Consider the following 24,872-nt stretch of genomic DNA (forward strand, 5'->3'; position numbering starts at 1 on the left):
CGTTGTGATGGACTTTGTTTCGGGGGTTTCCGACTACCGAGGTGGAAACGGGACTTGTCTTTTTCTCTGCCGTTAATCAGTAATACCTGAATTGAAGATTCTTACCCCGGCTATTGGTGCGGATGATCCGTGATCAGGCGGCGCCGCCGACCCAACTTGAAATATTGTACTCTAACCAATTGCAGAGTTGGGGCATGGAAAGCGATTTGAAGCTCCTTGGGCACCTCACTGGCCTGTAAGACTCTCTGAAGATATGACAGATACGATTGATTCGATCGTAATTTATCCGTCTTGAGATGTTTGTTTTCCCATTTCTGAAATCGGTCCATTTGCTTTCCTCTGGATACTGTACCTATGGATCCTCTTCAATCATCATCTTACAGCGAAGCTCTCATTATGCGGACTGAAGTTGAGTCCAGTCGGTGATATTAGGTAACCTCAACCCCCAAAGTAGTCCTGGTTTCTCACTCACAGGCAGCTACCCACTAAGTCTCGGACTTTTTTACAGTGTAATTGTACGTCAGCTCCGCGTAAGCAGCCTGGGGATGTTCGATTCAGTTAGCGATTACCCGCGATCTAAAGTTACACTCTAACAGAATGTCACAGCACTGCTGCAGTCAAGTCTCTAGGCTGTGATCAATGCCCTGTTAGTGAGGACCCCAGACATTCCCTTCCAATGGCGTACTCGACAGCTACATCGCCAACCTCCATCTTCAAGAATGCACTCAAGTTTTGGTTCTTATGACGAGATTGCCTTGCGTTTGAACTCAAAGGTCTTCACTCACCTTACACAATCAAATAAGCGATGACATGAATTTACGGAGCTGAACACGCCACAGACATGTCCGATGACAGCTTCACGTTCCCGACTGATCCGACGAGCGCAGAATCACAATTCACCCAGCATGACCTGCAGCTCCTTGGACAATCATCCCCAGAATCGCCTCTCCGAGTTGTTGCACTCGTCGATTACGACTCCTTCTATGCCCAGTATGAATCTGTCAGGCTGGGTCTTCCCCCTTCCAAACCCCTCGCAGTGCGCCAATGGAACGCCATCATCGCGTTGAATTATCCAGCAAAGGATCGCGGACTGAAGAGGACTATCTCAGTGGAGGAAGCCCGTCGGCTCTGCCCAGACATCGTCCTTCAACATGTCCCAACTTGGAGGGAAGGCGACGATTGCTGGAGGTACAGGGCCGACGTTCTGGACAATTTGACGACGGACAAGGCCTCTCTGGACCCATATCGCGACATGTCGCGAAGGACGATGAAGCTTGTGCGAAGGATTCTTCCGGCCACGCCTGCGCCTACCATCGAGAGAGCCGGGGTGGATGAGTTCTACGTTGACCTGTCAGCTCAAGTCTACCAGATTCTGACGAAGCGATTCCCTGGATTGGGATCGTTCAGCAACAACGCCGAAGAAACGCTACCGCTACCCCCGGTGGACACGTCGCTCAACTGGAAGTCGGACAAGGTGATGGATCTTCCCAATGCCCGTGACCCAGAATACATACTCGACTGGGACGACGTGGTACTGAGCATCGGGGCTAGCATTATTCTCAATATCCGCAAAGAGATCAAGGCGGAACTGGAACTCGCCACGTCCGCTGGCATTAGCCATAACAAGATGCTCGCCAAGGTCGCTTCTCGAATGAACAAACCATTCGGTCAAACAATCATCAGGCGCAAATGCATCCCCACCATTATGCCGACCCTCAAAGTGACCTCACTCTCCGGTTTGGCAAGGCAGCTTGGTCAGAAAGTCGTCAAGGCGTTCGGGTCCGATGGCATACGCGACCTACTCCAGGTCTCACTTGCAGAGATGAGATCAGAATTGGGAGCGCCAGATGGTCAATGGGTGTATAGGGCCATCAGAGGTGACGAGACAGGCCCAGTGAGGCCCCGGAGTGAAGTCCAGTCTTTGCTGGCTGCCAAGACCTTTGTGCCCAAAGCCGAGAACCTTCAACAGGCCAGCAAATGGCTGCGAATCTTTGCGGCAGATCTCGAGTCGCGACTACGCGATCTCGATCTGGATTCAGAGGTGCCTCGACGACCCAGGACTATTGCTGTTCAACACCATATCCGGGGTCGGTTCGGCCCGACGCGATCCAAGCAAGCGCCGATCCCACCGCACGTCGAGATCAACCGGGATACCATATTTAACATGCTGCATGGATTACTCAAGGATCTTACAGACCACGGTGAGTCTTGGCCGTGCTTGGGTATCTCTGTTAGCATGTCGAATCTGGAATCCGGGGTGCCTACGTCTGATCCTGGGCACCGTATCACATCCTTCTTTACATCGGACTCCTCTGCGTCCCTTCGGAAACGAAGCCGAGAGGGAGATGTGGCGAACAAGCATGCAGGTAGAAAAAGGATGTATACAGCGAACGATGCAGCAGAAGGCTCAACATCAGAGAGATTAGCTACTGCGAGTATCTCGGCTCGGGCCGTTCAAGGTAGCTCAACAGACGAGCAAGGACAGCAATACTTGTGCCCTAAGTGTGACGAGGCTGTGCAGCCAGAAGATGTTCTCGAACACTTGGATTGGCATGTCGCAATGGAGATTCAGAACCAGGAAAGCTGATCATACAAAGAAGTCGGCCTCTCGTCAGTCTATGGATCCCCACGACAGGGTCTCTGTCTGCATTGGCCGTGCTCTCTAGAGGTAATTCACGTAAGGTAGGAAGACAGCGGTGGACGGGGTAGTAGGATAACGCATGGACTTCAACGCCGGTCCATTGGTACGGAATATTTGCCGTAGATATCCTGTTTCCGTTTCTAGGGGTTAATCACGACTTGATGACGAATGGAATTCATCGTGATGTCTAGTTCAGTCTCCCACGTTGCATTGAACCCGGCATGGTTGGTCAAGATCTGCCGATAGGGCTGGGTATTTCGAACAGCCTAGTCTTAGGTAGTAGAGGGTGTGATCAATAGCCATCAATCAAAAGCGAGAATACTCTGATACAGAATTCGATGCGCTCCAAGATGGCATCGATCTAAGTAGCATGTAGACTGGTTTGGCACCATCAAGCTACTAACACCCAGTCAGACTTGACACTGGCGCGGCAAGAGACACCAAGACACGACGCTCTATCTTTATACATACAGATTTCAAACATAGGCGAGTCTTACTCGATACAGCTCAGAACGCCTCCATTTCTATTCCCTTTCCTGATTCACAGGCTTTGGGCAGCTCGAGACTCGAGTTGAAGCTCACACAACGAATGGATGATCCACTATTCCCCAGACTCCGAGGGATAAATTACCGTTTCTGGCAAGTGGGGGAGGGGCTTACAATCCGCGGGGTTCACAAGTCGGACGGGATGATGCCATTGTGCCGTTCCTCAGACGATTGTCCACATCAGGTAAAAGTTCGCCGAGTGTATTCCTTCTAGACAACGACGGCTGCTTGTTGTACTACAGCAAAAGGAAAGAAAGCAAGACTCGGGCGCTTTCGGACCATTTTCGGGGTCCACCGTTGAAGCCCATCTGGTCGAATTGGCTTCGGGTCATTGGCCGGCTATAGATGGAATAAGAGCTCCCGAGTTTGACGGACTCGTGGGGAGCTTTGGCACGGGGTTAATGCTATAGAGGGGTTCTAGTGGGAGCTGTGCGAGCTTTAAAAAGCAATGCCTCGCCCTCGCATATTCGCCTTACCAGGCTTTCCGTCTCTCGAAGCTGATCCTTTGCCTCTGATCTTTCTCTCCTTCGTCAGTTTTCTTGCCCGTCACTGGATCCCATCGTATCTGCACTTTGGTCAACATGCCTAGCATCGCTCGATTCCGCACGCTATGGGGCATCTCCCCTGGCGACAACTTCGCCAACTGGGTCGCTCTATTCCCAGATCTCAAGGCCAAGGGCTACAGTAAGTCCACATTCGCATCGTTTTGACTCTAATTGTGAGAAAACCCTCGCCACTGACTCACTGCACCGCGTAGCCGGAGTCGAGATTGACTACAGAGACATTCCCGCCGAGCAACTACCCGAACTGAGACGCATCCTCGATCAATTTGAATTTCAGCTTGTCGCACAGTAAGCTTGAAGATCTCCCCTAGCCACCAAAAACCACCTGTGCTAATGCCCCCTGCTCTAGAATCATGTCCTCATGGCCCGGATACGTAGGTCCTAGGCCACCAGGGCTGACGCCAAAAGACCACCTCGAGCACTATCGCAAGCAACTCGAACGTGCCCAAGTTCTCAAGCCTGTGAAAGTGAACGCACAGTCTGGAAGGTACGCTCCCCCAACAGGTCACACATTGATTCCGGGACAGTGCTGAGTCTCGAGGAATAGCGACATCTGGACTCTCGACCAGTCCGTCGAGTTCTACCAAGGCACATTCAAGATCGACGAGGAACTGGGGTTTGCGGGGCGAGTGACACACGAGACACACCGAAACCGATCCATGTTCAACCCGTACGCGGCAAGGTACATCCTGGAAAGAGTGCCAAAGTGAGTACTCACCCTCAATGACGTGTACCGAGAACTACTCTGACAGCGGCTACTCTGCTTCAGCCTTCGCATAACCGCCGACATCTCGCACTGGGTCGTCGTCTCGGAGCGTCTGTTGGACGAGTCCGTAGAAGACCAGGAGGTCCTCGAAAAGGTCATCCCGCATGTAAGTTGAAAGGAAACACCATGTTTCAAGCGCGTAGGTGACCAACGTCGATACTGACGTCCATAGATCTACCACGTCCACGCCCGCATCGGCACAACACAAGCATCGCAGTGCGCCGACCCTTCAGACCCAGTCTATAAGCCCGAGAGGGAATTCTTTGAGCGGTTCTGGACAAAGGTCATTCAACACAGCGCGACTCGCGGCGCCGATTATCAGATCTCGTTTACGCCTGAATACGGGTTAGTTGCAATCAGCTTATTTTCCATCCCACAAGCAGGCAAACAGGTTGGAATCATACTTGCATACTGACACCCGCTGCTTACACCAGACCGTACCCGTACCACCCCTACCACAGCCCGAGAGTGTATACTGAAGTCGCCGATACTGAGGGTCTTCGCCTAGAGGGACTCTTCTTGGCGGCCTTGTAGACAGATTGCTTGCCTCCAGGGCCGAGACGTGGTGGGCATGATTATTTTGAGATGGGGGATACGGGAATTTAACCTTACTTATTAGAGGCATAGACTCACTGGCCGTGATCTTGGACTCAGTAGACATAGACAGCCTTTGATTCATTGCACCGTTTGACAGTCTGGGGTGAAATCCGAAAGACTTAATATTGCTTTTGAATCATATCCTGCTTCCTTAAACACTCCAAAGGTGATTCACTACCCGTGAATCTCTATCAGTTGAGCATACCCAGATACCTCGTCTCAATCTTTGTATCCTTGGTCGCACCCTTGACTCCAATTTTGACAACCTCACCGGGGACAATGTCTACCAAGTTATCGCTGAATACCACAGCATCATCCTCAGCCTCCAACGCGACACCCTTGACGGGAACCTCGGCACTGATCTCCACCACATCACCGCCCTCCGCAAGTGTCGCCTTCAGGCTCTTGGGCTTTTGCAAGTGCAGATACTTGAGCGGCTCAGGCCAGTTGACGTATCGCGCAATCTGCTTGCCATCCTGAATCAGGTACGCTGCGACGACGGTCTTGGCCTCATCGCCCTTTTGCCTCACGGGGACCTCAAAGGCGGCCATCTCCGTTGACCTGTTCTCAGGCAGGACAAAGCCCTTGTCAACAGTCTCAGAGTACGTCTCCTCCCCGGTCTCGACGTCCCACGCCTTGACCAGCAAGTCAACGGTCAGGTCTTCCAGTTGCAAGTTCGAGCCCCAAATTTCAATCTGCGTCTTGGTTTCGATATCGACGCGCGTGTACTTGTCCTTGGGGTGCTTATGCTCCGTGCGGGTGATGCCAATGGAAATTGGCGCCATCTCGCGCTTTACGGTGAAGTAGGCGTGCTTCGGGCGGAGATAGTAGTCGCAGATGGCCCACGAAGTCACGGGCCAGCAGTCGTTGATCTGCCATACCAGTGCTCCGCCGCAGTATTCCCTCCCGGGACCTTTCCACTGCCTCTTCCACAGTCTGTAGGCCGAGGCCAAGCATTCAGCCTGCATCAGCTGCGTGCAGTACACAAAGTGCTCCAAGGGATCGGGCGCGTAGCGGAAGTTCTCTACCAGGTACAAGGCAATGCGGCGCTCGTGGCCGTCGGCTTTGTTGTGGAAGTCGACAGTCGAGGATTGAGGGTAGCGGTCTGGGTCGTCCTTGCCTTTGGGCAGGTATGCATCAATGGTCTTGACCGAGGGGAATGCCTCCATGCCAAATTCTGACACGAAGCGGCCGACAAGCTTGTCAAAGTTTTGGTACTTTTCTTGTGTGCCGTGCCAGACGTTCCACTGGTGAAGATCGCCGACCGTGGGGTCTCTGGTGTCCTCCCCACTCCAAGGGCTCCCAAAGTGGTAGTAGGTGTCGGGGATGAGGTCTTTGCACGTATCGACGAGGATCTTTTCGTAGATGTATCGCGCAGGGAAGTCGGTCTTGAGCCAGCTCTCTGCATCCTTATTTGCGAGATCGTATGTCAGATTCTCGCTTTCTGCATACTGGTAGTCTTCGTTGTTACCCGCCCAAATGACAATGGAGGGGTGGTGACGCAGCATCTTGACGTTTTCTCTCGCCTCTCTGTCGATAGACTTTAGAAGATCCGGCCAGGTAGGGTAGTTGCCGCATCCAAACATGAAGTCTTGCCACACGAGGATGCCATACTCGTCGCAGGCATCGTAGAACTCCTGCTCCTCGTAGATACCACCACCCCAGACACGAACCATGAACTGATTGCCGTCTGCCAGCAGGCGGATCCAGTCGTAGTACCTCTCCTTGCTGATGCGAGGGATGAAGTTGTCGGCAGGAATCCAGTCGCTTCCGCCGCAGAAGATGGGGACGTTGTTGACTTGGAAGAAGAATGATGTTCCCGGTTGCTCCTTGACCGGTCTCTGCACCAGCTCGACCTTGCGGATACCAATCTTCTTGGACAGGGTGTCGACCTCGTCGCTGCCGCTAAGGAGGGTGGCTGTCACGGTGTACAAGGGCTGCTTGCCGTAGCGAATTGGATACCACAGCGCAGGGTCTTGTATTTGGAAGGTTGCTGCGATATCCGCGTCGGCTTTGGCGTCGATCGTCTCCGAGGCCAGCGACTTGCCATCGAGTGACACATCGAAGCGGACCTTCGAGGCCTTGCCTTCGGTCGTGGCGTGAGCGACTACCTTGGCACTCTTGAGGGAGTCGTCCACAGTGGTCTCGAAGTAAAGATCGGATAGGCGCGACTCGTAAATTTCGAGGTTGATTGGCCTCCAAGGACCGCACGTCAAAAGAGTCGGGCCCCAATCCCAGCCCTAGCAGCGTCAGTATAATCATCCCAGCCAAATGGGGGCCTATGGAGCGCATACCCAGTGGTATTGAGCTTTGCGGACTGCAAGTCTCGAGTTGTCACCGTTCCAGCATCCCCACTTGTGGTCAGGGTACTTCTCAACCAGCTTCCAACCCCGTAGGTATGCACTGTCAAAGGTGATTTCGAGCTCGTTCTCCCCATCCTTTTTCAGGACAGATGTGACATCGACACGCTCTGGTGTGAACATGTTATCCGTTTCCAGGATTGTCTTGCCATTGAGCACAACGGTAGCAAAGGTGTCGAGACCGTCAAAGGCCAAGATTGCCTTGGCACCCTCGGGGATAGCCTTTGAGGCGAAAGTGGTCTTGTACAGCCATTGCACCTCGCCAATCCACTGGACATCAAGCTCGTTTTTGCCGATGAAGGGGTCGGGGATGACGTTGTGGTGAATGAGGTCGAGGTGGACGTTTGTTGGGAACTGACTGACAGCAAGGAGCTCGCTGTCCTCTTTGCCGGCCTGTTTAAACTGCCAATTCTTGTCGATTGGGATGACGGTTCGTGATGCCATTGTTTGGAGGGGGCGGCGGTGGCTGGAGGTGTTAGCTGTGGTCGAGCTGCGGATGAGCTCTGGATGAACGCGCATTGCGTGGGGAAACAATCAGGATGCAATGAAGGTGTGCAGAGATGCCAATTGAAATAGTAGATGGGTGGGATCTCACCAAAGATAAAAGGGAAGAATCCCGGGATATTTGCAGGCGCGCGCAAGAGCGACGATGAAGTCGGGGATGAGCGCACCGAGCGCAGGTGCCCCGCGGAGGATGGCGGGGTAGATGGGTACCTTAAGGTGCCTTAGATGCTGGTCCGGGACAGGGACGGGGGGTTGGAGGGGCCGAGGGGCAGATCGTGGTGCTGGGTGTCTTACTGTGAGAACGTCGAGGGTGAATGAGACAAGACAAAAATCTCGCTCAATTGGCAACCTCACGACGATGCGGAGCAGCAGAGAGTAAGTGAGACTGTGTAGCTGATGGTGAAAGCTCTCAGAGAATCTTCACGCGAAATGACTGCCATACGCGTGGAAGACTGGGAGGATGTGTCGTCCTCATATACTCGTCACCATCTCATCCATGCACCACACTCACTCATACCAGACCGGGGAGCTCTCTCCACTTGAGCTCGCTTCACCACCTCTCATCTCACCTCATCTCATGCTTTTGGTCTTTGTAGGCAATTGAGCTTTCTCTACACTAATTCGTATAGCTCGCCTCACCTCGGGATCGGCGCAGAGGTGTTCAAGCCAAAATATCCCTGAACTCCGACCAACATGTCCAGTTTCCGGGATGAGAGTCTCCTCCAACCTCGTGCAACTTGCCTCAGTCTGAACGACGGGACGACACCCGCCGAGATGCATCTCCATTCCCTCCATGCCCGATCCATGATCCAGGGCCCCTTTTCCCTCATAGGCTTTTTCCCCGTTGGATTCCTTGGAAATCAGCTCCCCCACACCTCCCACCTTGTCTGCTCTCACTTACCGGTATTCCCCATCTGGTCCAAGCCAGGCACGCGCGGAGAATGAGGGACGCCTCTTTTTCTCCAACGGGCACAAGACTGTCTGTTCTCTAGGATTAGAAATGGAACATTGTTTAAAGTGTGCTGCCACGGTGTGGTTACATCCCTTGCTGGATAAAGTCAACCTGCCGGCGGGCTGCATTCGGAGGAAGCCACGCACATGGCTGCAAGACCAAGGGGCTTGAGTGAGGTGACCCTTTACCTCGTGCTTCTGTTCTAAGAGTCCAACTACTATGAGAACGTCTGTGATGGCAATGCTGCCCCTCACCTACCTTACCTTGGCCGGGCTGGTTCTACAGTAGCAGCAGAGAAGCCCACTGACGGCGCAGCACATGTTCTTGGCAAGAGACCGTTCCCATCACGCCGGTATCCTCTTGGGTACAACTCGTCATGGCAAATCGGCAACTCTTCCTATTCGAAGGCCTTTGTCCCAGTTCCCATAAATATCGTCAAGTCTCACCATCGGGGATATAAATCACCACCGAACGGAGTGGAGAACCGCCTCTTTACCCCAAATATCCAAAAGATTCCCCCAATTCCACCTTGGAGACCCCTGCTCACCTCGGTGGGGTTCCTTCGCGGAGGGAGGCCCTCCGTCTTCTCTGTTGGGAATAGCCGTGAGAATCGCTGCATCATTCTCCGATGCTTCAGGGCCCGAGGATAGCCTCATGACGACCACCTTCCACGTTGTCAGTCTCCCTCGCTCTTACGATACGGCAAAAGCTTACTCTGGTTTCGAATCACTGGCTTTCTCGGCCGTGTTGCAAATGCATTGCAGTTCTGCAGCTCGCCGTTTCAGGTTTTCAATTGTGCCGTCCTTCTCATCCTCTGGCATCACATCGCCCGGGTGGGCTTCCAGTGGGACGGATGCATTCCCGCCGTTCATCACGCCCTTCACTTCACGGCCAATATCAGATTCGAGATATTACATTTGCCAACGATCCAGGAAGCCAAAGCTCCGTCATGAGACTGTTAAGATTGCCTTTTTGATTCAAATTCCAAATCAGATCATGCAATTAGTTCCATGTTCCCCATAGTCGAACCCTTCTAGTCACCGGCAAAAGTCACATCATCAATACAAAAAGCACCCGCCCTGTCTGCATGTACCAAAAGGTGCCATTAATGTATGTAGTTGTGAAAGCGAAGCGTGTATGTGTATGGCCAGCCCTGACCTAAGAATGAGGTATCTATCCCGCAACGCCAGCTCCCCCAACTTCGACATGTGAAGCGAACGTGGTTCCTTCGTCGTCAACCAAAAGTCAGGTACAACGCTAATCTCGGACCCTCGAGCCCGTAGTATCCCGGCCCTGTGATGGACCATCCCTTGGAAAATAAAGACTCCTCGCAAAACTCCACGCCCAAAGACACCAACCAGCAAGAATCCAAGTTTCGTCTCTTCTCTTCCACCATGTATGGCACCCTATGGTACCATAAGGCAAAAACACCTCAGCAGCAGTTGCCCCCTCTTCGTCGGTTCGACAACGTAAAGACCTCTTCCCAATCTCTCAGCCCCCAGTTTGCGCCGCTGCGCGTGTTTCGTCGGCCTCTTCTTCTGCGGACACCTCCCGCTTCATCGAGTGTCGCGCCAGTCATGGAGCTCTTGATACTCGCGCCGTCGCTGGCTCCCGCATTCCATCCACCTCCGTATCCATCGCCGTATTGAATGCCACTCATCGGGTCGTCCGGATCAATATCGCCCAGCTCGATCTTGGTAAGGATCATTCTTGCGAGCCTCGCAAAGATTTCGTCAACATTTTCGCCGTTAAACGCGCTCGATTCCATCACCACCGGGATCCCGACCGTCCCTGCCCATCTGTTTGCGTCCGCATTGCTGACTTCCCGCCCTTCCGGCGCCTCCGTGGCCTTCTGCTGCGTGCCGAGCGATGGCAGACTTGTTCCCGTTGATCCGACGGAGCCGTTTGCAAAGTACGACATGGAGCCGACGCTGCTCGGTGTTGGCGGAGGAAGGCTTGTGTCGATAAGTTGGTCGGAAGCGAGGTCGAGCTTGTTGCCTACTAATAGGCATGATAGATTCGGGGATGCTAGTGCGCGTGCGTCATTGAGGAAGGGCTGCAGACCGCGGAAACTGCTGTGATTTGTGACATCGTAGACGAGAATAGCCCCGGCGGCGCCTCGGTAATATGATCGCGAAACGGAGCGGAATCTTTCGGTGCCGGCCGTATCCCAAAGCTGGTGTTCCTGTAATCAGCATGGCCTTCCTTCCCAGTCGCGCTGTTGAGAGTTTAGGGGGCATACCTGAAGCTTTATCCGTTTCCGCCGTGATCCGGTGCCGACTTTGATGATCTTGCTTGCAAACTCGACGCCGATGGTCTGTGACGACAGGACTCTCCACTCGTTCTTGACGAAGCGGTGAAGCAGACAGGACCTGAGATCGTGGAGAAGCGCCATGTCAGCTATGTGCGAGGGCCGGAGTTGGTCGCGTGCTCCCATTCGGGTGTTGATGCCACTCACTTGCCCGTCCCGCTTGGTCCTAGCAAGATAATCTTTGCCAAGTAGTCGTACATGCTACCCAGCTCCTGCGCACTCCGTCAGTATGCTATCCTATCCCATGTTCCCGGTCGTTATCGGATCGGAGCTCGTTTGGGTGGTTCCTCACCTGTTCGCCGGCGGTGCCGTTGCTCTCCTCGCTCGCGGCGCTGGAACCCCGCGGTCTCGTCATCGTGGCGGTGCGGAATGTGTATAAAGTATGGTATGCGACGCGATGGGGTGTATCGGTCGAAAAAGTCGGGCGACAGCGGCGCAGCGGCGATAAGGCCACGAGGGAAGCTGAATGGCCGAGGAGGAGGAGGGAAAGTCGTGCAGTTTGTAAGCAAAAGACGGTGACAGTTCTAGTTTGGGCCGATAACGCGCTCAGGCGCAAGTTTCGATTCGCGAAAACCAAGAAATGCTAGGCATAAAGAAACGGAGGAAGTAAAGAATCGGCGGCCTCTGGGACTGGCGGCGACGTTGAGGTCGCAACGAGCAACGAAAGGGCGTCAGATCGGGTTTGTTGTTTCGAGTTGGGCAAGGGACGGGAAAAGGAAGATTGACGTCGCTTGAGTGCGCTCTTGGCCTTGCGCTGATTGCGTTCAGGTATCCGTAGTTGGTTGGTGCAGTAAAGTGCGCTGGCAAAGCACCCAGAGGTGCTGCAATGACGGCACACCACCACCGCCAGACAACTGGGCCGGGCCTCCGCCGGGCTCCGCTGAGTCTGCGACATGGGATGGGGGGGCTCGAGCGCCAACGTCAAGCCCACCCGCGTACAGCGCACGTGCCAGAGGTGTGGCTGCTCGTACTACGTACCTTGAAGCCTTATCAGACGGCCCGAGATAGGGTCCCATTGGTCCTGCACTCCGTCCTGTTCCAGCCCCGGGGATACGTACTGCCTCAGGTGACCCCGCCAATCGTGGCTTGATAATCCACCTCATAATCGATGGGACTGGCATTGTTCACCGAGCCTACACCGGCTGCCGAGGCTTGACTTTGTTCCTCACCGCACTACCGAGCTTTAGTGGAGCACCCGCTGTAAGCTCTCACCTCAACGCCGTCCTAGGTATTTGACCTCCTTTGACATCCATCCCTCAACTGCAACCCATGTGATTTGATTTATACTCTCTCATAGACAAACATCATAATGAAGATCTCAGGCCACACTTTCATCATCTCTGGCGGGTAAGCAATGCATCTCAACTTCTCACGTAACAGGCCTCTCTCCACGGCCCAACCAGCCCATCATCCCTGATCACATGCTAATGACCACCCCGCTAACTTCCATCCCATGACAGCGCGTCTGGCCTGGGACAGGCCTGCGTGGAGGACATATGCAACAATGGAGGAAACGTCGCCATTCTGGACATGAATGAGGATAGCGGCAATGAGCTGGTGTCCAAGCTGGGCTCATCTGCAAAGTTCTTTGTCTGCGATGTTCTGGACACCAAGAGCATCGAGGCCGCCGTCCAGGGAACCGCCGCCTGGGTAAGGGAGTCAGGAAAGCCTGTCGGAGGTGTCATCCCAGCAGCCGGTGTTGGTAACCCGTCATCTGTATGCTTCCATCCCCGAGTCCGGCTACTGCCGTGTTGTGCATGTCTAACAATCAAGCCAGATCCTCGACCGCCATGGCGCGCCATTCGGCCTAGATGCTTGGGACTTTGTCCTGAACATCAACCTACGCGGCACCATCGATCTTACCCGCCAGGCACTGGCTCTCATGGCCAAAAACGAGCCCTCCAAGCCCGACGGCGAGCGCGGCATCGTCATCATGGTCGCATCGTCTGCAGCCTTTGACGGCCAAAAGGGCCAGGTCGCCTATGCCGCGAGTAAAGGCGCTGTCGCGGCCATGACGCTTCCCATGACCCGTGACCTTGCCCGCTTCGGCATCCGCGTTGTCACCATCGCCCCGAGTCTATTCGAGTCACGCATGACTTCCATGATGTCCGACAAGGTCCGCGCCAGTCTCGAGCGTTCTATGGAGTTTCCCGTACGTGCGGGTAAGCCTGAGGAATTTGCGGCACTAGCACGGCACGCTATTGAGAATGTGATGCTTAATGGGACAGTGTTGAGGTTAGATGGTGGCATGCGGATGCCGAGTAAGATGTAGCCGAGTTCTATTCAATCAACACAACCATACATGCTTGTACACGACATGACAGCCTGTGAACATATCTTTGAGTAAACTCACTGCACTTTCTATCCGAAATATATGAAGTTGTGCGGTTGAGGTGGGTGGTAATTGTAGACTACATCTTTTGCTGGCGCAAGACACATCCTCTTACATGAAGTTACGTTATCATACAGATCGCGGAAACAGCACCCAACCGACCATCGGAGCCAAAGCAATCCCTATAACACTGACGGATCCGAGCAAGAAGTCCTGGGCCAGGCCTTGACATAGTTGCAAACTCATGGAGTGAATTCCAATACGAATGTCCTCCGCGACACCAACCAACCATCCTTTGTCGACTTCCAAATGTTGGTAAAGTGCAGCAGTAGCAGCACAGGTGGAGATTACTGTTTCCGGTATCCATAAGAGCATGACAGTTGGAAGAATCAAGGCAGCGGTTTTCAGACAAGACGAGACACGAATCGTAGCCTCGCCGCTGAGCATCTCTTCGTCAGATGGGAACGGGGCGATAGCGTCGAAGAAAAACTGGAGGCATAAGCTCGTCACAAGATCGAAGTTGTCGCACAAAATCGTTGTAGCGATGAAGCGCAGCCATGTGGCACGTCGTATGGCGAACAGAGACGTCATGGAGGTGCCGTCCCTCTCATTCTCGTCAGACGTGACTAGAGATGTCCAGGACAGCCGGATAGGAGCACAGGCAATCGTGGTGAGCGTCGATGCAACAACTTGTGGCAAGTGTGACTCTAGCCGGGAGTAGACAACCGATTGTGTTCCCTTGTAGCAGGCCCAAAGGCCAAGGGAAAGCAGCCGATGTGTAAGACTGTCGCGGCTTTTAGGCGTTTTTGGGACGCCACGAGGTGGAAATATGGTAGTGTCTGTACATGTATGGTTTGAATTTAACAAGTGCCGGGAGATCCTCCTCGTGGGGAAGAGATAGAGGAAGGGATATGGAGCCTGGTGTTTAAAAATCAGTATCCATCTCTTTGGTAGATTGCTGGAATAATATTACCATGAAGTTGACCGCCCGAATAAAATGGTCACAGAGTCCTAGCACTACGGTTCTCTGACCTCCCAAATTTGCAGGGTCCATCGTGAAGAATTTCTACCCCAGTATTTATTCGACGATGAAGAAATGATAGCGAATCCCTTGAACTCGAAGCGTGCTCTAAACTATTTATGACGGAGAATCATCGCTGCTATGCTGCCTGGGGTGGTCGGAACGTACCGGGTCATCATCACGAGTATAGTTCGCCCGGCACTTTAAGTGTCCGGTCGTGACTCAACTTCAAGCGGCGGATCTCGCGATTGGAATGGCACCTCCTGCGTTTCTCCATGTGGCCTTCATCAATAGAAAGTCATTGATTGTTTATTTCCACAACAAGATGTGCAAAACTCGTTCTGACGGTTCAAGCGACGATACTAAGAAGTAGTTCTGCAGGCAGGGTGCTTCAGTTGGCAGCGAGAGAACCGTTCAGAAGATACTGGTAGCCTGGCTAGGCTGCCTCAGGAGAAGTCATCAGTAGACGGGGCCCAGGGCTGGCGATGCTTCAGTCCTCGACAACGTGAAAATTTAATCTGTAATATGGACGTATTTTGAAGCATTAAGAAAGCAATGTATAGATACCGAGGAGGAGATCAACGCCTGAATATTATCTTTGCCTGTGTTTTTCAAGGAAGTTCGCTTGCTTTAGATGAGCAACTTTTCAGTAAATACACCAATACCAAAACTTATAGGAGACTGGACAGACAACTTCAAGATGAATGGAATGAATCTTGCACAAAGAAGAAAGGCGAAGAAGAAGGAAGGGACGAGGGCTAGTAAGAAACAAAGGCGCTATTATGGCCGTCTTTAAAGTCCTAATCCCAGACTCCAGAATCCAGATTGCCTCCTGCATCGTTATAGTGAACACGTGAGTGACTGAATACGCAACTTCATAAAATTAATATCACACCGCCTACTATGGAAGGTACGACCGGGTGAAGGGTGAGTGTGCCTTCCTACTTTCTTCTGAAAAATTCCACCTCAGTCGCGTCTTTGGCCTGCCACTGTTTCTTTTCACCCTCACTCACCTTGGAATTTCTTCCTCTCAACACCTATCGAGTCTCGCAGATATTTCCCTTCTTTCGAGATCGCCTGTCACTTCTTCTTTCACTTTCCTCACTACAGCCTTTCTCCTTGTCAAAATCCATCGAGTCTCGGAAATATTTGCCGCGCTCACACGAGATTACCTCACTTTCCCATCTCACTCTCACCCTCATCCCACGCACACTGAGCATTGCAAACACTTTTCTCATACGAAATTGTCTTTGCTTCTCATCTACCACCAGCGACAAGATGAGTGCCATCGCTCCTATCCAATTCCCTGGCCAGCCTCCTCCAAACGGCGGCAGCGGCGGATTCCCGCTCCAACGGATGCCCCAAGAGCTCATCTTGGAAATTATGCGCCAGATGGACGACAAGAACATCTCTCTCGTCCCGATCTCGAAGACTAGCCGACTCATGAGAGGTCTCAGCATTCCCATCATCTTCCGAGTTGCCCAGATAAGCTGCGCTGAAGATGCCCTCGCTGATCATGTGATGTTGGTGTTTCGCAATAGACTCATCCTTCGTTCCATACAGTATGTCTGGTAATCTACCCACATGGCACAGGTCTGTTGACTGACAATTACTTCCTCTCAGAGTACTCAGCATCTACACAGAAGGTCCGCCAACCTCACGAACCCCCGGCCGCTTTGTTCAGGTCCAAGGCCCCAAGGCTGCCTGCAGACCGTCAACTCCAACGGACATCATGTTCTTTATCGGCGAATTGGATAATCTTCGGGAAATCCGGATGGACTTTCGATTCAAGGCAACGTTGTCTCTCATCAGACCGTTGTCTCGGATTATGGATGCAGTTCAGTGGGATCTCTCATTAGTCACTGCGTTGTCTTTCCCCGTCACGACAGACATCGGCTTCATTGTAACTGGCTTTCCGAATCTCAAAGCTTTCAGCTTCGAGGCGCCTTTGAACAAACCACTGTCCTCGATCGATGGTCTGAGCGACCTTGCGAGCATACTTGGACCCCAGCTTGCATATATTCAGATCTGCAAAATGCGATGGGACGCCAGTGACTTCCAAGAGGTCCAAGCAATCTTCCCACAGATATCTCGCTTGACGATGGGCGGAACTATGGCCTTTGGAGGTTCCCCGGTGCGGCCGAGATGGGATCTGCAGGTAAGTTACTATTCCATTCTTTACCTTATCTGCCTCGCTGCAGGTCTCATGAACACCCTACTGACCAGTTTCGCACATTAGTTAGCAACTGGACACCTGACGCCCATGGCCAACCTCAAAGTTCTTGCACTCAGTGATGAGCGGTGCCAGGCTTCCTCACCTCTGGATGCGATCTTGCCAGTTCACTATCAGGCCTCGACAATGGCCAAGAAGCTACTCCCCGCAATCGGTTTCCATGATGCTAGATCCCGGCGGTACGACCAGGCGTGGAGAGTCTGGCAGAACCTTCCTAACTTGGAAGTTCTCTACATCATGGACCGAGCTTTTCAGGGGCATTGCTTTGTTCCCGTCAAAGACAAACAAGGACAACTCATCGACGTCAAATTCTCGGATGGCGTGCAGGAGTTCCCTTGGCCTGTTGTCTGAGGGCCCTAGCTTCATGTCTTTTTGGCCAAGGGGCCATGCCATGCCTATCCCCGCGAGGATCTTCGTGTCCGTACTTTGAGGTTATTTGCAATTCATCCTGCTTTATCTGTTTCCCTGCCCAAGCACCTAATCGTTGGCCTACTAGAGGCGACATTGCTATGTGATACAAGGGCATAAGGGCTAGTTAGTGAAGTGCACAAATGCACAAGTTGTATTGGCGTTCAGTTGAAATGGAATTTTATTTGGCAAAAGAATATCATGATTCTCAACGGTAATTTGTACTAGACCCCGTGTCTTGTCTGTTGTGATCTTTGTCTTTAGAGAAAGTGGCATCTCTGAACTTCTGGATAGCCTTTGTTCCATGTCGTGTCTGGTTCACTCCCCTTGTCATCGCTTCTATGGCACACCTTAAGACAAAGGCGTGTGTTCGTAATAAACGATTCTTTATTGCTCTTCAGTAAAGAATGGAAATATAGGACATCCAAGGTATCCGAGGTGGTTTGGCAGGCCAAGACAATTTGAATAAAATAAACCTCGGTGGCCTGAAATCCCACCTTACTGGAAGGCTGTGATAAGTACTTGATGCTACGTGCCTACTATTCCCAGTACCTAGGTATATGGCTTCCATTTGTCCCGAATATCTTCTCACGGTGGCCACTTCCTACAACTGCCTCAACTCTTTGTCAAGTTCGAAAGCTGCACCTTCTCGCAGCTTCCTTCATGAAAATGGCATAATACCAGCTTTGCCCTGGGCCATCTGCAATATTTGCTTATATTGCCAACACCCGCTACTTCCTCGCCTGGTACTCAATTCTTTTCTCTTGGCACTTTCCTGAGCTAACGAGCCTCCAATCGCTACCCACCTTCGAATTCCAACTTTCTCAAGTTATCTATCGACAAAGGTCATCGAGGAAACCACTACCATGGAGGATGTTTCCAGAGGGAGCGGCTATATTGCAACCAAAACGGTCATCTCCACTCCCTCATCGAGCGCCAGCCTTATGACCCTGCCTCTGGAGCTGATCATCGAGACTATCGGATTTGCTAAGCTCTCTAAAAGTCGAAGAGGCGTCTACTTTGAAGATCGAAACAGCCTCAGAACAATGTCACGGGTCTGCAAGCTCTTCCGCGTTTTCACCATCCCTGACCTCTTCAAGACTGTCTGTCGAACAGTTAATGAGAACGAGATGCATTACAAACTCCAAGCCATTGAGGGGAACGCGTTGATTCTGGGTTCCATACGGTAAGTCCACACCCACTCGTCCTCTACTTTTCCTTCAGCGCCACATCTTCGGATGACCTGGCTCTGAATGCTAACGCCTTCCAAGCCACCTGTCTCTTTGCACTCAAGGCCCCGAGTGGCCGCCCACGAAGTGGCGGGATGACTACGACCCATCCATTATCCCATGTTCAAGAACCACAGCAGCGCTTCTCGTCAAGATTTTGCGCAAGATCACCCCAGAGGAAGTTCGCCTGACCTTCAAGTGTGGAAACAAGTCCATGGTCGCCTTCTTCCGAGCAGAGCTTGGCAAGCAGAAAGCATGCCTGCAATCCGTCCGAGTCTTGACATACCCTTCATCGATCACCATCGGCTTCATTCCTCAGACATTTCCAAACCTTCGCTGCCTAAGTCTGGAACTGAACGGCTCGCCTATGCACACGGCCGGCCTCAGAATTATCGCCCCAAAGTTGACAACCCTTGCAACGCTAGAGCTCTACAAGGCGCATTGGAAATGTGATGATTTCAAGGAAGTCGTGAAGCTCTTTCCATCTATCAACTACCTTCTCATTGATGGCGAACTGAAGCTCACAAGAGTCTCGGTAAGTTCGTGAGCGTGACGCGCAACAAACCGCTCCCGTCAGCTTCTCCTTTGCCCCTCGTACCTGCTACGTTTCACAATGATGTTCATCCCCTACGTCAAGGCGAATGGTAGTCGGCGGACACCTATAAATCAATGCTCATGGTTCATTATAGGATATCATTCCAATCCTCAAACATCTTGACCACTTGGAGAAGTTGGCTATGACTGAGATTCCCGTCGTCTATCCACCGCGGGGACTGAGCGGTGCAGCTTTGCAGGCAAGGATTAAGGCACTCCGGGCCAATCACTTGGACCGGGAATCTTCTGCGACGAACGCAACTCGGTTCTTTCGGCAGTGCAAATCCCTAACGGCACTGTTATTGAAGTGCGATACGGGCTCGAGAGTTTACCGGTCAGTAGGACAGAGTCGTGACGTGATCAGAGTCAAGAGCAAGAATGCCAACGATAGTGGACTGGGCTCAATCAAGAAGGGCTGGCCCGTCATCAACAAGGCTGCCTAGTTGCTTGCGTGGGATACCGTCACCTTTAGAGCGAAGGTCGCGACCATGTGAATTGTTGATACATGTCCATGCATTTATTGAACAATGGAGTCCCCATGCCACGGCGTGCAGTTGACCACAGTCTCATTCGGTAGCGTTCGGAAGCAAAGGAAATTCTTTCAAAGGGTTCCATTGTGGAAAATAGAACCATGATGAATGCTCGGATGGTCCTTTCCACTGCTACATGTACTTATTGATGATTCATAATCCTGACCAGATGGACCCAACCTGTTCCAATGGCCAGGTAAGAAAATGCCGGTGACCATTCTCAACGAGCGCGTAAACGCCATTCATGACCTGAAGTGACCAGCCCTCCATGAACCAGTGATGTTCCAATTGCTGTAGCAGAACAGCATAGTACCCAAGCAGAACCAGGGGTACAGGGTCTCTTCTCTGTATAGACAATACGAAGTCTTCAGTCAGCTCATATAGCCAGCCGTAAATGATAGAAGGCATCTGCCCGTTGTCGAATTTTTGCTCATCAGATGCAGTGAATAGCTTCCTGTAACATTCCTTCAAGTGGGTAAAAGCAGGCCGATGAATGCTGTCTTCGGCGGCATACACCTCGCCCACAAGCTCTTCGATCTCAGCCAGAGGCTTTTCCCACTGCAGTGCAAGCGATGTTACGCTAAGAGCTGAAGTTTGTGGTTCATTCCATGTAGAACTACCACAAAGCAGAGCGGCCGTTGATTGCTTTCTGATATTTTTAAGTCCTGTCGTGCTGATCACGATCTTCACTCCCCTCATCAACGCCCACCATGATACTTCGTCCTCCTCGGCGGCGACAAGTAGAATATTCCCTGGTGATGGGTCTGTAGCAAAAGATGACAGACTTATTAGGACTGTAGCGTAGTAGAGGGCCTGCGAATTGTCGTCATTGACCTGGGCGAGCATGGCCGTCACTTCTGGAAATGCCGCCGCTGCATAGTCTTCTGCCAGACGATGATAGTAACCCGCTTGATCGGGTCGTAGTCGGGTGAGGTGTCGGGCGGTAATTGATAGGACCATTCGCATAACGCATTCGTACTTGAAGCCGAGTGGTGGAATCACATCCCTAAAGATTTGGGGGTCTCCTAGGGTTATCGACGTGTGACACATGTAGTGGTGTAGGAGTTCGAGGCTCTGGATATCGAGAATACAGGCATTACGCAAAAGGGAATCGATGTGACTAGAGGGTGTCTGGCCATAGTCTGATTCCATATCAGAGGCCGTCGGAGTAGGTATGTCTGTGGCGGGCTTCCTTTCTTCGTTTTGTCGAATTCGTTTCCCTTGACGCTCGTCGTCCCCTAGGGACGTGGAAGTCTGCTCCTCTGTGGATGCAGATAGATAGTCGCATTTCATTGAGAATCTCACGCAGTTGGTGCACTGGGGGTGAATCTCATCGCACTGTTAAGCAAGCATGTTAGTTGAGCAGCTCGATGAACAAGTAGTAGCCATGTTTTCCGGGCGACTTTGATCTGATGGATGTAACTTAGCCAACCTTGACTTTGCGTCTTTTGCAATTCTGACAACCATTTCTAGACTTTTTGTGCGACCTTCTCTTATTTTTGCGACACGACCCGCAGCAACAGCCTCCGGACCGGGTGGTCGTTGAGGAGGAACCCAAGCAAATGTCGATGCCTTCGCCTGCCATAGCCACGGCAGATGTTTCAATTCTTTTATGACGGTTCACTCTCCCGAGCGATAGTGCATAGATAATAGCACAGATATTTCGAGGCTATCCAGGGTCAGGGCACTTTTCTGTCGCGGTGCTGAAGCCGGAGACATTGCTCAGAAGTCGGCGCGACTCCCATGCTGTGGGCGTGCTATGTCTTCGAAAAGGTGTAAGCTCGGTCTCGCGTTCCGACGACGGTATTTATTTCCGTCACTAAAAAGCATATAGCAGAGATGAGCAGAACAACTAAGCTTTATTGTGGTTGAGAGAAAACAAGCCTTTAACCAGTTCGTCGTATCGAATACGAAAATTCTCCGACGAGCGTCGATCATTGGATGACCTGTCAGAGGCCTCGGGATTCGTCACCGTCTTCTCCACTCACGCAGAGTCAATACCAAAGAAACACGCACGGGGCTGGTCTGAGTTGTTCGAGGACATTATCGCACGAGCGTCGAAGCCACAGGGGATTCTTCGAAAGTTCTGAAGCCATGTGAATGATTCAGGCTGCATTGACATTTGCCCCAGGTTCCATTGGGGGCTTTCTGGGCACAAACAGAAGCCACCCTTGAATTCTTGATGACGCTTGAGATAGTGGACGGCGCCTCTATTGTTGAGCTGCCGATGACCCCAACGGCTCAAAGTATGTTCGGCTTCCCTCGTGTTCTACAGCCAGTCCGATGGAGCTCACAAAAATCTGCTTCGTATAATTGCACTTGTCTGGAAAAGTTGGCGCCTGAAGTACGTGTAGTGAGCTGACAGGTAATGCAGTTGGCAAGGCGATCAACGCTAAACAGCGTGGACCGAGTGGCTGAGATTAACTCAACGTCATCTCCATTATCCCATAGGCCTGGGGAACTACTGAAGTACATTCGAAAAGACAACTGATCCTCCTCATTTCTCACTTGACAAGAATTGTAGCTCTGTTGAGTCACAGTGCCTCATTCCCCTGGACATTATACTCTTGGCAGGTTGCAAGAATCCTTTGTCTGATTCGGACTTTCAGTGCTTGTCGAAACATTGACATTTATTTGATCTTTTGTCCATTGAGGCTTGTTTATCTCTTTCCAAGGTATGGCTTTCACGTGACACTTTTCGTTCAAGCCAAAACGTTATCAAGAGCATCGCCTGCCTGCCACCTCCGGATGTAATCCGCCTGCTGCTCATACCACGCGTTTAAGGTACCCTCTTCGACATAACCCATGTGAGGTGTCAGGAGCACCCTACTGCGACCATCACGGCCCCATTCAGTCGACCGCCACTCACTGTCCACAGGCAACGGCTCGAGATTGAACACGTCCAAGGCACAGCCCCTGATGCCGCCCTTCTTCAAGACGTCTAGAAGATCCTTCTCGACTACAAGGGGGCCGCGAGAGGTGTTGATAAACAACGCCGACTTCTTCATCATGGAGAGGTCATCCGCATTGATGAGTCCCCTCGATCGGTCTGACAGTACAATGTGAACGCTGAGAACGTCAGCAGTGCTGAACAGCTCTTCCCGGCTGACAGCCTTGAAAGTGCCCACCGGCAAGCCCTCAGCCTTGGCCTTCTCATCTGCAGCTTCTTGTGTCAAATTCGTGCTCCATGCAATGACGTTCATCCCAAATGCTACATGCATGATCTTTGCCGTCGAGACGCCGAGACGGCCCAGTCCAACGACACCAAATGTCTTGCCTGTCACGCCCATGGCAACGTCCGTCTGCCACAAGCCAGATTTGACAGCGAGGTCATCAGCGGCGATGTTCCGTGCCAACGAGAGGATCAGGGTCACGCAGTGCTGAGTTGTGCTATTCGTGCCGGTCTGATTGACTGTCGCCTTGTCAACAGTGCCAGCGACGGGGATGCCGCGATCTTTGAAGGCTGGGAGGTCGAGACCCTTGTTACGCAGGCCCGTGGAGAGAAGAAGCTTGAGGTTTGGCAATCTTCCAATGAGTTCCTTGGGAAACGGAGTGCGTTCTCTCATGGTACCTTGACATTCGTGTTAGCCTGGATTATACACTCATGAAGACATCGGGGTTGCTGCCATTCTATGGAAGGGAATCGGTCATAATTACAGAGAACATCGAAAGGCTCCAGCCTCGAGACCAATGCATCCTTGGCGTATTCAGGGGTCTCGGGGTGATTGTAGGGCAGCAGGGTGTCCTTGAAAGTGGTGACATTGAACAACGATTTATCCAGCTTGCTGAAGTGGGGTTCCGAGAGGCCCTGGTAGTCGTCCAAGACGGCGATCTTGAGTTGCGTAACCTGAACCATGGTTGCTAGGTATCTAGATGAGGTAGGATAACTAGCGAGAGTGTAAAGGCGTTGTCCGGGATGCGGGGATCCACGGCGTGCGCACCACGAGGTTGACCGGCTGAGAGGGGTCGTCAAAGTACTGATGCGGATTGGAGAGCGATACAGCCTCATGCAGAACTTTGAGAGGCGCAGTATCGACTATGGGAAAGAAAATAGCGAGCTGGCGTTCCAATTTCACGAGGAAAATTGGTGGTATCAAGGTGTTCAGGGCGACGGTGACTCAATTCGGCATCTCCAAGTCGGCTTGAGGATCTTGGCGGGGCGTATGTATTGACAGTCGGCGACTTGGAGGTGAGCGTGCATATGCAGCCTCACTCGACAGGATCAGATAATGGAAAGGAAGCTTCCGAATGGAGGTAAGCCTTGCTACAGCGCGGTTGGATGAGACGTTGTTTTCTCACGACACTATCTGCTCATGTCACGAATAGTTCTCAATTCACTCGAAGAGCATCTAATACCCCGGTGGAGGGGTAAAACATTAGCCACCCAGAAGGCGTCTTCGTGGGGTTAGATGAGGGGAAAAGGCCGATCCGGTACCGAAAACCCGAGTTTGTGTTCTTCGGTTGTATTAAGCTGTAGAGATTACAAAGCCTCCATCGACAAGACTGGAAACAGTCACCTGAATGATAATGGCCATCCCATCTACATACAACAATGCTCGCATTCATTCAACCGCCACGAGTGCTCCTTTCTGACGGTCAATCTGTCAAGACTCAAGCCTCAGTAATTCGGCGGGTCGGGACATATCGGCATTCAGGCCGGGATTTTACGACTAACAAATTATCTAATCAAGTCTAGTCATAGTCTTTGGTAAGACACCTGCTATCTCATAACCTGTCGTGCTTACGTATGTATTCTCTGTCTCTCTCACGGTTCACCCACGTTCCTGGCCCCCAATCTCTCCAGGGTGGTGGCTAGACCACTCGGTGCCCTCTGAAGACTCTCCATCGCGCTCACTAGTCATGGGCCACCCATGAGGGCCAACCTGGAGATGGGATGGAGATTGCCCGGAGGTTTGTGGAGTTGACGTTTCTTTGCCCAAACAACGGCGCCTAGCTAACCTTGCGTCCCCGAGTGCCTGACCGCTCCGTTCTGGAGACAGTGAACTGAAGTTTGAACTTCGGAGTCTCAAGAGGGTCTCTTCACGTTGTTTCTCGGACCATTGCGAATGACGCCATCGACTAGCGTCCCACCAGATGAAAATATTTGCTAACAGAATTTGACAGCTTCACCAACAAAGGTAGGAGGATGGCGAACGCCGGGCAGTCAAACGGAGGTCGGAGGGGAATGCCTATTCTTGCACGAAGGTGACAATGCTGAGGCTCTCATTTACTACGGACTGCTATCCGTAATGTCCGTCTTCATCCCGTCCCGCTGTTCGCTTCTG

The 24,872-nt window shown here is 52.1% G+C and overlaps 9 protein-coding genes across 9 annotated transcripts; 5 read left to right on the forward strand and 4 right to left on the reverse strand.

Annotated features, from left to right (window-relative positions):
- Positions 1–122: 122 nt before the first annotated feature.
- Positions 123–5,050, forward strand: CLUP02_13135 (xylose isomerase TIM barrel; the record flags this gene model as incomplete). The annotated part of the gene is made up of 18 exons (XM_049292079.1): positions 123–235; positions 384–422; positions 509–557; positions 630–759; positions 840–2,554; positions 2,598–2,642; positions 2,833–2,865; positions 2,955–3,013; positions 3,077–3,371; positions 3,430–3,564; positions 3,634–3,673; positions 3,722–3,871; positions 3,945–4,038; positions 4,100–4,237; positions 4,298–4,456; positions 4,520–4,622; positions 4,689–4,861; positions 4,951–5,050. 18 exons carry the CDS (start codon positions 123–125, stop codon positions 5,048–5,050), a joined length of 3,570 nt encoding a protein of 1,189 aa, XP_049149225.1.
- Positions 5,051–5,304: 254 nt separating this feature from the next.
- Positions 5,305–7,992, reverse strand: CLUP02_13136 (glycosyl hydrolase family 2; the record flags this gene model as incomplete). The annotated part of the gene is made up of 2 exons (XM_049292080.1): positions 5,305–7,353; positions 7,408–7,992. 2 exons carry the CDS (start codon positions 7,990–7,992, stop codon positions 5,305–5,307), a joined length of 2,634 nt encoding a protein of 877 aa, XP_049149226.1.
- Positions 7,993–8,670: 678 nt separating this feature from the next.
- CLUP02_13137 (uncharacterized protein) lies at positions 8,671–10,228 on the forward strand (the record flags this gene model as incomplete). Its single annotated transcript, XM_049292081.1, has 7 exons — positions 8,671–8,894; positions 9,036–9,100; positions 9,137–9,342; positions 9,407–9,604; positions 9,694–9,875; positions 9,953–10,039; positions 10,144–10,228. 7 exons carry the CDS (start codon positions 8,671–8,673, stop codon positions 10,226–10,228), a joined length of 1,047 nt encoding a protein of 348 aa, XP_049149227.1.
- A 133-nt stretch (positions 10,229–10,361) lies between these two features.
- On the reverse strand, positions 10,362–11,595 carry CLUP02_13138 (Ras family protein; the record flags this gene model as incomplete). Its single annotated transcript, XM_049292082.1, has 4 exons — positions 10,362–11,105; positions 11,172–11,301; positions 11,388–11,452; positions 11,533–11,595. 4 exons carry the CDS (start codon positions 11,593–11,595, stop codon positions 10,362–10,364), a joined length of 1,002 nt encoding a protein of 333 aa, XP_049149228.1.
- Positions 11,596–12,549: 954 nt separating this feature from the next.
- On the forward strand, positions 12,550–13,801 carry CLUP02_13139 (short-chain dehydrogenase; the record flags this gene model as incomplete). Its single annotated transcript, XM_049292083.1, has 4 exons — positions 12,550–12,587; positions 12,701–12,956; positions 13,018–13,501; positions 13,710–13,801. The coding sequence occupies 4 exons, from the start codon at positions 12,550–12,552 to the stop codon at positions 13,799–13,801; spliced, it is 870 nt and encodes a 289-aa protein (XP_049149229.1).
- CLUP02_13140 (uncharacterized protein) lies at positions 13,602–14,626 on the reverse strand (the record flags this gene model as incomplete). Its single annotated transcript, XM_049292084.1, has 3 exons — positions 13,602–13,663; positions 13,731–14,411; positions 14,605–14,626. 3 exons carry the CDS (start codon positions 14,624–14,626, stop codon positions 13,602–13,604), a joined length of 765 nt encoding a protein of 254 aa, XP_049149230.1.
- Positions 14,627–15,871: 1,245 nt separating this feature from the next.
- Positions 15,872–17,177, forward strand: CLUP02_13141 (F-box domain-containing protein; the record flags this gene model as incomplete). Its single annotated transcript, XM_049292085.1, has 3 exons — positions 15,872–16,155; positions 16,217–16,751; positions 16,833–17,177. The coding sequence occupies 3 exons, from the start codon at positions 15,872–15,874 to the stop codon at positions 17,175–17,177; spliced, it is 1,164 nt and encodes a 387-aa protein (XP_049149231.1).
- A 617-nt stretch (positions 17,178–17,794) lies between these two features.
- On the forward strand, positions 17,795–19,500 carry CLUP02_13142 (F-box domain-containing protein; the record flags this gene model as incomplete). Its single annotated transcript, XM_049292086.1, has 4 exons — positions 17,795–17,980; positions 18,080–18,420; positions 18,506–18,998; positions 19,153–19,500. 4 exons carry the CDS (start codon positions 17,795–17,797, stop codon positions 19,498–19,500), a joined length of 1,368 nt encoding a protein of 455 aa, XP_049149232.1.
- Positions 19,501–19,740: 240 nt separating this feature from the next.
- On the reverse strand, positions 19,741–24,850 carry CLUP02_13143 (D-isomer specific 2-hydroxyacid dehydrogenase; the record flags this gene model as incomplete). The annotated part of the gene is made up of 17 exons (XM_049292087.1): positions 19,741–20,925; positions 21,020–21,032; positions 21,096–21,194; positions 21,276–21,350; positions 21,468–21,570; positions 21,604–21,856; positions 21,907–22,113; positions 22,302–23,158; positions 23,245–23,434; positions 23,529–23,602; positions 23,664–23,795; positions 23,856–23,890; positions 23,972–24,127; positions 24,364–24,470; positions 24,547–24,612; positions 24,679–24,776; positions 24,826–24,850. 17 exons carry the CDS (start codon positions 24,848–24,850, stop codon positions 19,741–19,743), a joined length of 3,675 nt encoding a protein of 1,224 aa, XP_049149233.1.
- Positions 24,851–24,872: the final 22 nt, after the last annotated feature.

Source organism: Colletotrichum lupini, chromosome 7 (genome assembly GCF_023278565.1).
Source record: "Colletotrichum lupini chromosome 7, complete sequence".
NCBI classification, from domain to species: Eukaryota; Fungi; Ascomycota; class Sordariomycetes; order Glomerellales; family Glomerellaceae; genus Colletotrichum; species Colletotrichum lupini.